This window comes from Talpa occidentalis, unplaced genomic scaffold (assembly GCF_014898055.3).
Source record: "Talpa occidentalis isolate TD23 unplaced genomic scaffold, MPIMG_talOcc4v2.1 talOcc4.16, whole genome shotgun sequence".
In the NCBI taxonomy this organism is placed as follows: domain Eukaryota; kingdom Metazoa; phylum Chordata; class Mammalia; order Eulipotyphla; family Talpidae; genus Talpa; species Talpa occidentalis.
This window is the reverse complement of record NW_023601653.1, coordinates 16908037-16922905: the sequence shown is the minus strand read 5'-3', so window position 1 is coordinate 16922905 and position 14869 is coordinate 16908037. Positions and strand designations below refer to the sequence as shown.

The 14869-nt window shown below is 42.5% G+C and overlaps 1 protein-coding gene across 3 annotated transcripts in view; it reads right to left on the bottom strand.

The window, feature by feature from the left end:
- The window catches only part of CCDC38 (coiled-coil domain containing 38), a 32516-nt gene that overhangs the window by 14020 nt on the left and 3627 nt on the right, over positions 1 to 14869 (bottom strand). For 2 of the 3 annotated variants that reach the window (XM_054696121.1, XM_037513835.2), the window contains exons 2-11: positions 14642 to 14686; positions 13411 to 13514; positions 11612 to 11777; positions 9997 to 10061; positions 9151 to 9314; positions 8934 to 9014; positions 7753 to 7913; positions 4451 to 4540; positions 1972 to 2029; positions 1370 to 1439 (exon numbers count right to left, since the gene is read on the bottom strand). In XM_054696121.1, coding sequence (XP_054552096.1) covers positions 1370 to 1439; positions 1972 to 2029; positions 4451 to 4540; positions 7753 to 7913; positions 8934 to 9014; positions 9151 to 9314; positions 9997 to 10061; positions 11612 to 11777; positions 13411 to 13514; positions 14642 to 14672 — 990 coding nt within the window. In that variant the 5' untranslated portion in view covers positions 14673 to 14686. The remainder of the gene's footprint in view (positions 1 to 1369; positions 1440 to 1971; positions 2030 to 4450; positions 4541 to 7752; positions 7914 to 8933; positions 9015 to 9150; positions 9315 to 9996; positions 10062 to 11611; positions 11778 to 13410; positions 13515 to 14641; positions 14687 to 14869) is intronic. The other variant, XM_054696122.1, reaches the window with a different exon arrangement.

The window sequence follows — 14869 nt, the reverse complement described above, 5'->3', positions numbered from 1 at the left end:
AAGAGGAGGCAAGGGCAGAACAAAGGAAAGGTGGGACTAGGAAGGCAAGCAAGGCAGAAGAAATAGAAGAAAGAAAAACTCAGGAGGCTAAGTGAAAGTCATTTTCTCCCCATATTTTATTAGATATCTTCCAAAATTATATAAACAACTACACACTACTTTAAAGGCATTTAAAATTTAAAAAGATGCCTTGGGTACCTGCACACCCATGTTCATCCTATTTACTATAGCCAAGAACTGGAAGCAACTGCATGTCCAGTGATTGATGAATGGATGAGGAGATGTGATGGGACAGTGCAGTCTTCAAAAGCATGGGACAGCAGATGGGACAACATAGATGGACCTGGATGATTTTAGGCTAACTGAAATAAGCAGGTTACAAAAAGACACCTACTTCATGATTCCACTTGTATGCAGTTCCTAAGGCAATCAGACCCTTAGGAAATGAACCAGCGGTTGCCAGGGGTTGGGGTCAGGAGCGGTGATCAGGGTGTTTGCTGGGGAGAGTCTTGGTTTTGCAACATGAAAAAGTTCTAGAGCTCTGTCCCACACAGCGTGTATGTCATTAACACTACTGTGCTGTATGCTTAAAAATGGTCAGGAGGGTAAATTTTATGTTTTTTTTTTTTTTTTTAAAGATTTATTTATTTATTTATACAAGCACTGGGCACAGTCAGAAGCACGGGAGGGTGAGAGAATTCACCAGAGCCAGAGGGGAGAGCAGAGCAGGCAGACTGATGAAGTACACTGCTGAGGGGAGCAGCGGGCGGCAGGAGAGGTCTGCGCGCCATGTGGGACCCTCTCCCTGCGGCCGGGGATCGAACCGGCGCTGCAGAGGCTGCGGGCAGCTTCACAAACCAGCACTCAACCACTGCGCCACCAGGGAGGCCCTATGTTTTGTTTTTTAATACAATAAAAAAGAAAGGTGACTCGGGTAACATGTGTTATATTAACAACAGAGGGTGTTTTTTGTTTTCCCTTGGGTGTTCCTGTGGCTATATTTAGAGCAGGGTTAGGTCTATAGCAGCCAGGTAGCAAAAAAGGGCTCTTTTATCGTAGGTCGACTTACCTGACAGCTACCCAATCTATCTGGAACCCAGTGAAATGACCAGCACTCGGAAAGTGGCTTTTGTGCAAGAAGACTTTAGGTGATATATGTCCCCTAAATTATTACTTTCTGATAGACATTCAGTTTTCATAAAATAGCTGATGAAGAAGATGAACTATATATGCAACCAGGGGGCTGTATCAACATATTTCCTTCTGGAAAGTGGTGGGATACTTGCAATAGGAAATTTTTTTCCCATTTGCAATAGGATATTATTTTCACCAAACACAGTATTTAAATCAAGAAATGTAATCTGTTTACCAGATCATAGTCTATATCACCATCTAGAAAGAAATCGAAACTGTCTTCTGAACTGATGCTTTCAGCTTGACTGTAAAAGAAAAGGGAAAATTCTGAATTCTGAGCATTTTCTGTCAATACATTCCTTTCCTGAATTGTCTTTGGAAACTAATTGTGGTGTAATGCTATTCCATAGCCTGTTCAGCTTTTCAGGGAATGGCTGGTTGCAGAAATCAATGGATTCCACACAAAAGAAAATCAGGTTTAGTCCCAGACTTTTATAAAGAAACACAATTCTGGGTGAGGTAGTGAAATTGCAAACATAGGGGCCACCAGAATAGCTTAAACAATTGGACAGTGGATCCTGAGGCAAAGATCCAAGATGCAGGGGCAGGCAGTCTGTGCAAACAAGAGCTGCAGGCACTCATTAACGAATTCAGGGGACCCTGGAGACCTGGGCCACCTGAGGGACAGGTGACCTGTTTGCAGAAATGGCAACCACCCCTCCAGCATCCCCGTCAGTGGGTGGCTATGTGACATTTATCAATATATTGAAGCAAAGCTGAAAGAGACATCTTTAACCATTCAGATTTTCAAGAGCATGAATCAAGTTTGTACTGTACTTGGAGATCGATCTCTTATGCTCTGAGGAGAGATTTCTTATGGTCTTCTGTTGTTTCCCTGTTCAAAACATCCAGGTGAAGTCCATGCATCATGAAGGTGGAGGTGGAAAGAAATAACATATCATTAGAAACAACTCTTTGTGGGACTCCTCGGTGGCACAGCGGGTTGAGCGCCGCACTGTGAAGCTGTCCGCAGCCTCCACAGCACCGGTTCAATTCCCGGCTGGCCAGGGAGATTCCCACATGGTGAGGCAAACCTCTCCTGTCTCACCCGCTGCTCCCCTCAGCAGTGTATTTCAGTCAATCTGCCTGTTCTGTTCCCCACTCTGTCTCTGGTGAATCCTCTCACCCTCCCGCGACTCTGGCCTGTACCCCAGCTCTTGTATAAATAAAAATAAATCTTAAAAAAAAAAAAGAAACAACTCTTTGTTATGTTTGGTGTAAGATCGTCACTTCTCTGCCTGGATATGCCCATTCCTTCTTTAGCAGCTACTATTAGTGATGATCAATAGGAAATAGATCTCTTTTTTCCTACTGAGCTAGATTCCAACCATAAGAAGAAAAACAAGTTATGGTGAAGGGGGGTGGGGGTGGCTGTCAGCTATCACAAGTCACAGACTGAGGACACATATGTGAAATATGTCACAATTCACTTTTTACCTAAACATCTACTTTTCTCATCACTGATTTTTTTTCACCAAAGGAAAACATAAAAATGCACATGTCGGGCCTCCCCGGTGGCGCAGTGGTTGAGCGTTGGGTTGCAAAGCTGCCCACAGCCTCTGCAGCGCCAGTTCGATCCCCAGCTGCTGGTGAGGGTCCCACATGGCGCGCAGACCTCTCCTGCCGCCCGCTGCTCCCCTCAGCAGTGTACTTCGGTCCTTCTGCCTGCTCTGCTCCCCGCTCTGGCTCTGGTGAATTCTCTCACCCTCCCGTGCTTCTGACTGTACCCAGTGCTTGTATAAATAAATAAATCTTAAAAAAAAGAAAAGAAGAGGAAAAGTAAAAAATAAAAAAAAAAAATGCACATCAATCATTCCATCTTACACAGGGCTTACTATCTTCTAAGGCCACATACAAATCTCGCACGATTTCCCCGCACACCTACATTACGTTCCTCCCACACCAGTGTCTGGTCCTGATCCTGATCTGAAACTAAGAAGTGGGCAAAATGGTCTTGGGTTTCTTCTTCCACTGGCCCCCAGATTCCCCAGGTCATATATCCTCATGCTGGCATTTTTGTGACTTCTAACCCCTCTGCCTGCTGTGATCTGTCTGGAAACCACAGCAGGCCTTGCTCTCCCCACCCTGTCTCCACCTTAGTGCCTATTTGTTCTTCAAAGTCCAATTCAATTGTGGTCTCATCTGGCAGACTCTTCTAAATGCCCTCAGGTAGAGATCTTTTTTTTTGTTTTGGCTTTTGCTTCCAGAGCCCCCAACCATCTATCACTACTCTTCACTGGTGCCGCTGTGTTAGTTTTTTTTTTTTCCCACTTTTTTTTTTTTAAGATTTATTTATTTATTTATACAAGCACTGGGTACAGTCAGAAGTGCGGGGCGGTGAGAGAATTCACCAGAGCCAGAGCGGGAACAGAACAGGCACACCATTGAAATACACTGCTGAGGGGAGCAGCGGGTGGCAGGAGAGGTCTGCGTGCCATGTGGGACCCTCGCCCGGTGGCCGGGGATTGAACCAGTGCTGCAGAGGCTGCAGGCAGCTTCGCAGGCCAGCGCTGAACTGCTGCGCCACCGGGTTGTTAGTTTTTAAGCTGATACCCAAACACACTGCGGCATGAGTTTGATCCCCAGCCAGGGAGCTACCCACATGGCACAGCAGACCTCGCCTGTCTCACCTGCTGCTCCTCTCAGCCGTGTATTTCAGTACATATGCCTGTTTCACTCCCTGCTCTGTCACTGGTGAGGCCTCTCACTCCCCACACGTCTGGCCTACACCCCAGTTTTTGTATGCATGAATGAATACAAATAAATCTTAAAAAACAAATACATCTGACTGTTGGTAGCAGGGCAAAGGAGGAGAAATTGTTACCCAAAACCAGCCTGCATTTGCCGTGACAAACTAAATGCCAGCAGGGCAGGTGCTGCAGAAGGAGCTCTGAATTGGTTGTGAATTTTCCCATTTACTCCCTTGTGCCCAATGGCAGTCACTGGGTTGCAAGTGACCCGGTTTGCTGGGTCATGGAATGGACCAGAAGCTGAAGAGTTAGATGAGCTGGTGAGGCAGGACCTCGGTGAGTGTCCTGGTCAGTCAGAGACCCCTTCTGCCCTGGCTCCTCTTCCTGTTCCGTCCACCCATCTACTCTCCCAGTTCATGAACAGTACTCCTTGCTCTCCAGGACTAGGGTGATGTGGGCATCACCCTCCATGTCCTGCTCAGCACCCGGGTCCTGAACTTCCACTCTGATATCAGCACCTGCTCTTGTTTCACTTTCATGAGTGAAGTCCCCATCTCTGGTGTTACCTCCTTGGCTGCTGCTTCCCACTGCAGAGTCTTCTGTAAGCGATGTCTTCATGATACCTTCATGGCTCTCTTTCATCTTTGCACTTGTTTCTAGAAATGAAAAATAAGGAGGGGTAGGAGGTGGAAAGACACTCCTGAGAACTTTATCTCACTGTGCAGGTAGTTACTGTGGCAACCTCCAAGGCCACCATATGATATGGGGACATGGAGCCAGCAGCTGGCTGGGGCTGCTCTCTGGGGTGGGCAGGATGGAGGAGAACGCACCTGTGGGGCATGAGGAGTTCCCTTCCCACACCTGTCTGTCATAGGGCCTACCACCCCCTCCCGAGCCCTGCACGGCTCCTGTGGATGGAGACACTGGTTTCTGAGCACCCTTGATTTAGATGACTCATCTGGGAGGACTGATCTTAAACTGTGAAAGGCAAGTATTTCTGTTTTCCTTTCCATTTGCTCTCTCTCTTGTCAAACCCCAGGTATTGAGATTAGCCAAGTGTCATCACTGTGCTCACTGCTTTACACACAGATGGAATTCAGTCTCACCCAGCACAGCGAGACACAAGGAAACTGGGTCAGGTTGTCAGCCATGGCAGGTGGTGCACGGTTAGCAACAAGTTCTCTGGGAAAACATTCTCTCTGACTTGGAGTTTTCCAATTTCTATGGTGTAAATGCTTTTACCCTGGAGGATCAGGATCAGTTCTCAGCCGAAGACTGCACATCTCCATGATGTCTCTATGTTGTTCCAGGAAACCAAGCAGCTAGTCTCCCTGGACCTGGGGTCTGATGGTCTCACCTCTACCCTGACCCTACTCTCTTCCTGAAGTTCTATTCTGGGGCTCATCTATTTGCTCCCCTCACTAAGGGGTGACTTCACTTCACTTGATATCTAATGTCTGGAAACTTGCTCCATAGAGTTTCCAGGCAAGAGGGCAAGTCTGGTCCTTGTTACCCTAATATTGTTGGAAGTGGAAGTCTTCCCTTTTGATTTGTGACCCAACATTGGTCATTTATTTAATCTATTTCTGGTCCACTGAGCTAACTTCGTAATGCCAGTTCCCCATCGTTTCAATTTCTGATACTCTGTGATAATATATTCCACAATGTCTTAAATAATTATAACACCCTCCTATGACCTCCTCATTTCAGAAGTATTTGCTTATATTTCTTTTTTTTTAATTTTTTTTTTAATTTTTTTTATTTATTTCTTTTTTTTTTTTTGCTTATATTTCTAAATGAGCCTCAAAACCATTGTACAGAGTTCTCCCCAAAACAACACCCAATTCCCTGGCGACGTTTGGTAACATTTTTTTAATTGTAATTTTATAAAACTTATAAATTCAGTTCCAGAAAAATTGGCAGCATTACAATACCAAGCTCTCCTATCTAAAAAGAGGACATATTTCTGTTTTTTTCTTGTGATTGGTTTTGACTTTTTTTGGGGGATGAGGTGTTATATACATTATCCCATGCCATTCTTTTATTTATAATTTATTTTTTTATTTATATCTTTTTTAAAAAGATTTTATTTATTTATACAAGCACTGGGTACAGTCAGAAGCGCAGGAAGGTGAGAGAATTCACCAGAGCCAGAGCGGGGAGCAGAACAGACGAAATATACTGCTGAGGGGAGCAGCAGGGGCGGCAGGAGAGATCTGGGCACAGTGTGGGACCCTCGCCCGGCAGTCGGGGATCGAACCGGCGCTGCGGAGGCTACGGGCAGCTTCGCAGACCAGAGCTCAACCGCTGCGCCACCAGGGAGGCCCTATTTATGTCTTTTACATCATTGTGTATTCCCTGTAAAATTCCCACCACCAGTTCACCCATGAACCTTCACCATAGTCCCTTGTGCTTCTCTCTCTCTTGTTTTGATCCCTATTTCTCCCCCTCGCTCACATAATGTCTCTTATTTATGGTTGCCTGCTAGATGATGACGATGATGATGATGATGATGATGATGATGATGATGATGATGGTTATTATGTTTTCCTTGATCCCTTATTTAATTCCCCTGTATTCTTCCTATAAGTGAAGCCATTCAATATTTTTCCTTTTTCTTCTGGCTTATTTCACTGAGCATGATCCCTTCTAGCTCTGTCCATGTTGCTGGGAATAGCATGAGTTTATTTTTTGATTGCTGAATAGTATTCCATTGTGTATATGTATATTTTTGGGCATTTGTGTTGTTTCCATATCTTACCTATTGTAAATAGTGCTGCAATAAACATAAGGGTGCAGTTATCTTTTTGAATGTTAATGTTTTTGTGTCCTTTGGGTAGATTCCTAGGTGTGGAATTGCTGTGTCATATGGTAGCTCCATTTTTAGTAGTTTGAGGAACCTCCACAAAGCTTTCCATAGTGGTTGGTCCCACCAGCAGTGTAGGAGAGCTCCTTTTTCCGCTACATCCTTGCCAACATTTGTTGATTCTTGCTTTTTTAATGTGCCATTCTCACTGGTGTAAGATGGTATCTCACTGGTTTTGATTTGCATTTCCCTGATGACAAGTGATGTTGAACATTTTTGCATATGCCTGTTGGCCATTTGCATTTCCTCTTTAGAGAAATGTCTTTTTAGCTCTTCTGCCCATTTTTTGACTAGATTTACTTTGTTTTTGTTGAGTCTTGAGCTCTTTGTAGATTTTTGTGATCAGTCCCTTATCAGTTGTATTGTGTGCAAAAATTTTCTCCCAATCAGTGGGGTGTCTCTTTGTTTCGGTTACTGTCTCTTTTGCTGTACAGAATCTTTTTAGTGTGATGTAATCTCAGTTGTTTATTTTTTCCTTCACTTTGTTTGCTTTGGGGGAATGTGTCTTTAAAAATGTTACTGAGATGTATGTCATAGAGTGTTTTACCTATATTTTCTTCTATATATTTTATGGTTTCAGGTCTTACATTCAGGTCTTTTATCCATTTTGACATATTTCTGTTTTTGTCAGATTTACAGGTCACACAATTAAGGTTATTATTTATTGCTTCCTTGGATTTAATTTCTTTGCATATTTTCTAATTAATAAAGTTAGTTTATTTAGGTTAACACATTAGGTTAATAAACTATGATACACTTTGTATCTATTTACTCTCTAGAACCCATTAATAAAATCAAATCATTTGGGGGGTTTTTAGGAAGGGTTTTCCAAGTATGCTAGCACATCATCTACAAGTAATACATTTTCTATTTCTCCAATACCTTTATTGCTTTATCTCTGAAATTAACCTGGGTTTCCAAATTGATATGTCATGTCAGAGATAGTTTTGTGTAAAATAGAAAATATGACTATTTAACTGAAATCAAGAATACGTAACTTACTTGGTCTTTTGGAAAGGATGACGTTCATGTTTTCTTTATTTTTGGATGCCTGTGCCCTTTTCAGAGCTTGCTGGAGTTGCCAATGTTTTGGAGACAATTTCAGCAGAAAACGCCCATATTTCATATATTCTTTAAGGAGGAATTCTGTCTTTGTTATTTCACTACTCAAGAAAAAAAAGGGTGTGATTAGATATATCTGTGTGAAAGATGCTGCTTCTCTAGTCTAGAAACAGAAAAGACTTAAACTACATTAGAAAAGGAGGGAGGCAAGGGAATTCTCCATCTCAACTGCCTTTAACTTTAGGTTCCTGAAAATACAAGAATCTGCCACTGCCAGACTGCTTGAAATGCGCATTTTCTTAATAGCAATTGGTTTCTTTGAAAGTATCATCCAATCCCTTTGATGCATTTTAGATGATTTTTCTCCTCCCAAGGCAATCTAGGATGTTAAGTCTAGGACTTGGTTTTAGAGAGGGGGTAAACTTCAAGTCTTGAAAAAGATAAAATAAGTTTAACAATGAATTGCTACCCAGACCACAGTATTGTGGATCATGAATGTTTCCAAGGGTAATAGCAGAAGGAAGTATCTTCAGACAGACATTTACAATTAGTTCAAGTGAGATGCATTTGGCCGTGGAACAGAACAGCCAGGCTTGGGGGCAGGGGGAGCGGAAAGTGGTGGGTAGTACAATAATTTTATCTGAATTCCTGCTCCTGTTATGTTGTTAATATAAAGCCCCATTTTTAATACCAATGTTAGGTTCAACTAAGTGCAAAGTGTAAGTATAAAAAATACCGCTGATTATAATTTTAAGAAGATTGTAAAATGAATCCCAGTTCCAGCGATGTTAAAATGTGGGATAGAAATGTGCCTTAGAAGGAATGGAGAGGGGCACTTAGAAAATGAGTTATGGTTTTCTTGCACACTGATTTGCTTCTTTTCAGCTAATTCCTTGCTTCTCTATGAACAAGCAAAAGGGCTGTTTAACCAGAGGTCACCGTACTGTCTGTCCTGCTAGGCAGAAATGACCCTTGATTGGCGGGTTACTGATTTTTAAAGTGCTGTCATAGTTAAGAAATCATCAAATGATAAGGATTATTCTCACTTGGGCCTTCTGGGCACAGACAGGTTTCAAGGGGGCACCGACATGCACTAAGGAGACCACAGTGCCTAGCCTCACCTCTTCACCGCCTGCACCTCCATGCTCGCCTTCTTCAGCTCCGCTGTGACCTGGAGTTTGTTTATAGTTTCCTGTGCTGCACTGAAAAGTAAGAGATTTGTTCATTTGTCTAATGTTGTTTTCTGTCCTGCGAAACTAAAAAGAAGAAAGAGGGAGGGAGGAAGTGATTTCACCAGATTGTAAAAAAACAAAACAAAACAAAACAAAAAAAACGAACATTTTAAGGGCATCTGCAGATCTCTGATCATTTTCTCGAAGGAACTCTTCAAAAGCTATTGAATCTTCCTGGAGCTTTTTTTCTGCTTTCATGAGCTGCCTTTCCTTCAATGCTATGAGTTTTTCAAACTTCATAATTTTATTTCTTTTGGTTGACAAAGCATACTAGGAGTATTGGAAACAGAAGTACAGCGGAAGAGTTAGTTAGTCCACATTCCCAGCAACCTTCCAGCAATTTCATAATAAAGGGGGGCATGACTTGCATGGCTAGTGATTGTGTTAGAAGTCACAGGACCCCCAAATCTCGGGCCTCTGGTTTTTTTTTTTTTTGAGTCTCCCAGTGAACAATTATGGTATATATCTCTGTTTATTTAAGACTTCTTTTTCTCAGTAATACTTTGTCGTTTTCAGCGTACACCCCTTGAACACGTATTTCACATCCTCAGTGCTGTGTGGTACATGGCAATGCTTACGAATTTCAATTTCTTATCCTTTATTGCAAGTTTATAAAAACACAATCGTTTTTGTAAAGGAACATTTGGGAACAAGGGAGAAACTGGGACCAACCATGCTTTAGAATAGTTTCCTGAAGAAGTTAAGGGAAATACTACAGAGCCCTGTCTGACATACTAGAATGTAAGCTCTCTGAGGGCAGGGTCTTTGATTTGTTCACTGCTTGGCACATAATAAGCACTCAAGAAATATTTCTCAAATGAATAAACCAGTATGTTCAGGCAAGAGATTTGGGCATGTCATGGGAAAATAAGATGTAAAGGTAAATATTTGGCAATACGATGCAAGAAGTCTTCTATTTGGCTAATGGGAGAAAGAAAATTATTCTTATTACCTCAAGCAGAAACCTGTCTCTTTGGTCATTAATAAATTCATGGACAGTCCTTTTTGAATCTGAACCTTTAAAAAAAGTTGAAACAAAATCAGGCTTAGTTCATTTTCCCTCAAAAGTGCTATATAAAATAAATATGTAATTAAATTACTGCATATATGTCTGGATATTTATTTATTTATTAAAGATTTATTTATTTATTTATACAAGCACTGGGTACAGTCAGAAGCGCGGGAGGGTGAGAGAATCCACCAGAGCCAGAGCAGGGAAGAGAACAGGCAGAAATATACTGCTGAGGGCATAAGATTCTTAAGTCTGTGCTAAGTGAGACTGAACTGCTTTAAATCTTAATGTTTTGACTGCCTACAGGTAAAACTAAAGACCTTAGGCTGAACTGTTTGGGGATCACGAATGAAACTTAGGGCAGAAAAGAAAAAGATGACAGCTAGCTTTGACCGCTGGCAATAGAACAAAGTGGTCCTTTAAGATTTCTTCACTTGGGAAAAATCATACATATGCTGCATCTCAATAATGCTCACTTGGTAAAAAACCAACAGAATGTGGTGCAGAATAAAATGTCTGAATAAAAATGTACACAGAATTAGAAGTGAAATAGCATCTCTCAGCTGACCAGCAAGTCTACGTTGCCCTGGGAAGCCCATAGTTGCCCAGGAACTGTAATTTGCCTCCACCTCTCACTAGCTGTGGGGACATGAGCTAATTCCATAGCCTCTCCAAACCTCAGTTTCCTCATCTGTAAAGTGAAGATACTGACTGGGGGAGATTATATTCTAGTTCCCAAATATCTGCTGTCCTTCTCTGGGAAAAGATGTCCCAGCCCCTCTCCCCCATTAGTATCAGACTCGACAATTGATCTGGTTTGGCCTGGAGGTGACCTGTGATTTGTATTACTTCCAAGCAGTTTTAAGACCCACTACCCAGTTCTCTTTCTGCTATAACACTGGCAACATCCCAGGGAGTGGGCTGTTTCTTCATTGCAGGATTCAAATGAAAAGCACAAAAGTTGAATAGTGAGCAAGAGGTAAATCGCTCTTGTTGTAAGCCACTGAAGTTTAGGAGTGGTTTATCATCACAGCATAAATTAGCCTAAGTGGGTCATTAATTGTTAGCTATTATTATTTTATTTTTAATTTTTTAAAAGATTTATTTATGCATACAAGAACTGGGGTGTAGATCAGAGGCACGGGGACGGGGTGGGGGGAGTGAGAGGATCCACCAGAAAGAGAGGGGAGCAGAACAGGAGGATCTGCTGAAATACACTGCTGAGGGGAGCAGCGGGCGAGACAGGAGAGGTCTGCTGCACCATGTGGGTCAGCTCCCAGGAGAACTGGGGGTTGAACACATGCTGCAGTCTTGATAGTGCTGTGTCTTTAACCTCTGCACCACCAGGGAGGCCCCTATTATTATTTTAGAAGTATCTTGGGAATGAGTAACCTCTTAATTCTCTGAGGTCAATAATAATGGCCATAATGAAGATTATGATATTTAATAATATACTTCTAATCTTTAATAATATTTTAATAATAATATAATTATTAATAATATAATTTAATAAATAAACTGGACATGACTCAGAGGTACAGTAATTTAGACTTACCTTCTGTTAATCTGAGAATAAGAGCGGGATCTAGCCCATATTTGTCAAATGAAACTCCACCTTTGTCAGAGTAGAATGAGAGTTGGCTCAGGTGTGAACGACTCTTCATTCGGGATGAGAAAGTGGACTTTTGGTGGACTTTCATGCTGCGGTTTATAAACTTCTCCTGCCCAGGTGGAAAAGTGTAAGAGAATTTCTAAGATGCCAAAATAATGTTTTCTTAATATCACAACCAGGTAGTAACATCATTTGCAGCAAATCTTTTTTCTCATTAATCATTCATTAAACAACCAACCTCAAGTTCTTATCTTGGAAGAAGTGTGTCTTAGGTTTCATTTCTTTATCATATGAAGCTGATTTATACAAATATAAAAACATTCAACTTTTACCATACATGTCCATCACTAAGAGACCAGAAAATGTCACCCTGGCTTTTCCCCACGATCACATGTTACCCAAAGTGCAGATAACTTGGAAATTCCACTGACAGAGAAGGATTGTTTCTGTGGAGTTGAAAACTTGAAATGGACCTCCCTAGGATACATTAAAAACTGAGACTTCTGATTTTGTGACTCTTTTCTCAATTCAGTTTTGGACACTTTCAATAAAACCAAAGACCATGTGCATAAATCCAGTGGCTTCCAGAAGAATCAGCTGTTGAACATTTCTAGGTATCTTCCTCATTCTAATTATGATTATTTTTTAAGTCCCGTAGTCAACTTCACCTCTAAGAATGAGAAAGACAAACCTCATGGAATCTGAACCCAGGGACCAGGGGTCTGATCACAGGGCGGTGAAGATCACAGCAAGGCACGGCTAGGAAGTTGGCCTCATACCAAACAGTCCTAAAATGACACTCCCCCGTCACTTTTTTTTTTAAAGATTTATTTATTTATGCATACAAGAACTGGGGTACAGGTCAGAGCTATGGGGGGTGGGAGGATTCACCAGAGACAGAGTGGGGTACAGAACAGGTGGATTGACTGCAATACACTACTGAGGGGAGCAGCGGGCAAGTCAGGAGAGGTCTGCTGAGACATGTGGGTAGCTCCTTGGCCAGGGATCGAACTCGTGCTGCAGAGGCTGCAGATAGCTTCATAGGTTGCGTCTTAACCCCTTGCGCCACCAGGGAGGCCCACCCCCCTCACTTTCAATGCTTCTTTCTTTCCCCACCCTCCTCCTCAATACACACATATGTATCTGCCTGGGAAGACTTGACTTATTCTTAACTATCAGGGGCCGTTACACTCAGAGCAACCTGTGTCCACACCACCACCTCACTGTCACCCCACTCCTTCCCTCCCTCTTCTTGCCAACAGAGATGGGCACCCTTTTCTCTGCATGCTCTTTGCAGGCCTCTATTACTGTATTTCAGGAATTCCATGATGCCGCTGATTGGAAGGTGCACGACTGCTTTACACACGGCCAGTGGTATATCACCTCCCTTCTAGGCAAGCTGGACCCCAATTTCAGAAATGTGTGCATGTGACTGGAGGAAGTTAGAATTGATGAAGTAGGGTGTATCCCCAGTCATAGAGGATTCTAGCCACACCAGATTAGTGGGGTACCCATCGTCCCCAGGGTGTGTCTGTGTGTGTGTGTGTGATGGGGGTGGTGGTGGTGATAACTGGTGATCATTGGGACCCCACCATGAGCCAGATGCTGCCTGTCCGGGCTCTGAGTGCAGTGCACACACCGACATGTGACCTCACGTCTTAGCCAGCAAAGTTCATAAAAGTGATGGATAAGAGGACACGATTCTTACATTAATTGGGAAAGTGATTTTAATAAAACCATACCTTTTTCTTTGCTTCCATTTCATTTTCTTTGAAAAGAAAGAGATCTTTGAAAAAGACCTTGTAAGGCATGTTCTTCTTGCCTGAGTAATCTTTTACTTTATCTGCTAAAAAAGAAAAGGAAAACAATAATCTTTCTCTGCGGACAAGACAGCAAATCTACTGCCAACTGGGGAGGGGAAGAGGGAGGCAGGTGAAGAGAGAAAGAGAAGTCAATTGAATTTCTGATTTTTGAATGGACTTTTTGCTTTTATTCATAAAATCTGAAAGGATAAAAAGCCTTTTTCTTTCTTATGTTTGGTGGTGGATGGGAAATCTTGGCTTTAAATACCAATAGCTAAAACCAAGAGTACTGGGAGCTTGGGGCTGAGAAAGGGGAAAGGGAAAAAAGGGAAGAAGACACATTCACAGCTCCCCCCAGATCCTCTCCCACTTCCCTCTCCCCCTGCCACCAGAAAAGGCCACCAAATAAGAGACCCTGAGCAGTAGAGTTGCTCTGGCTCCACCCCAAGATACTGACTTAATTAACTTTATTGAGCCATAAACATCAGGGGATAGAGGACTGCAACTTGTAGGATGTGCCCTATAGGAAGAAGTGTGCGCCTTCCCTTTGCTTTTCTCTTTCTTGCAGCCAGGAATATGGGTTGTGATTGTTGGTGCAGAAGCAGCCACTTTGGATCAAGAATACAGGCCAGTGGGGGCCTCCCTGGTGGCACAAGGGGTTAAGCACAGCACTATGATGCAATCCATGGAGTTCAATCTGCAGCATGGAGTTCGATCCTCTGGCGGGCCAGAGACGTGGCCCACATGGCGCAGCAGACCTCTCCTGCCTTGCCCGCTGCTCCCCTCATCAGTGTATATCAGTCAATCTGCTGTTCTGTTCCCCACTGTGTCTCTGGTGTATCTTCTCACCCCTGGCACCTCTGGCCTGTACCCCAGCTCTTGTATGCATAAATAAATAAATCTTAAAAAAAAAAAATACAGGCCAGCAACAAGCCAAGAGGTCCATGGTATGAGCCTCCAAATTGACCTGCAATGCTTATGTTTGGACTTTGTTTCCATAAAAGAAAATAAGCTTCTATTATGTTTAAATAGAACCTCCCCAACAAACTCTTTATCTAGAGATGCCCTATCTAATGCTTTTGTGTAGTATTCTCCTTTCCCCATGCTCCCAGTCCACCATGAGACTAACAAGACTAGGCACAAAGCAACAACTCATTGATTTCTTCTTTACCTTCAGAAGATGACAAAAATTGTGACGGCATCTTGTCTCCTGACCCTGTTCGAAGAAAAGAAAATACATTTTTAAAAAATCTGTAAGCATTCTAAATTCAAACATGGCCAAGTTCAATATGAAAGATTATGTTCTGTAGAGGTCACTATGTTCTACAAAGCACTGAGTCAGGTCTTTGGATACATCATCGTTACAGGAGCAGCAGAAATAGGAATATGGAAAGAATCT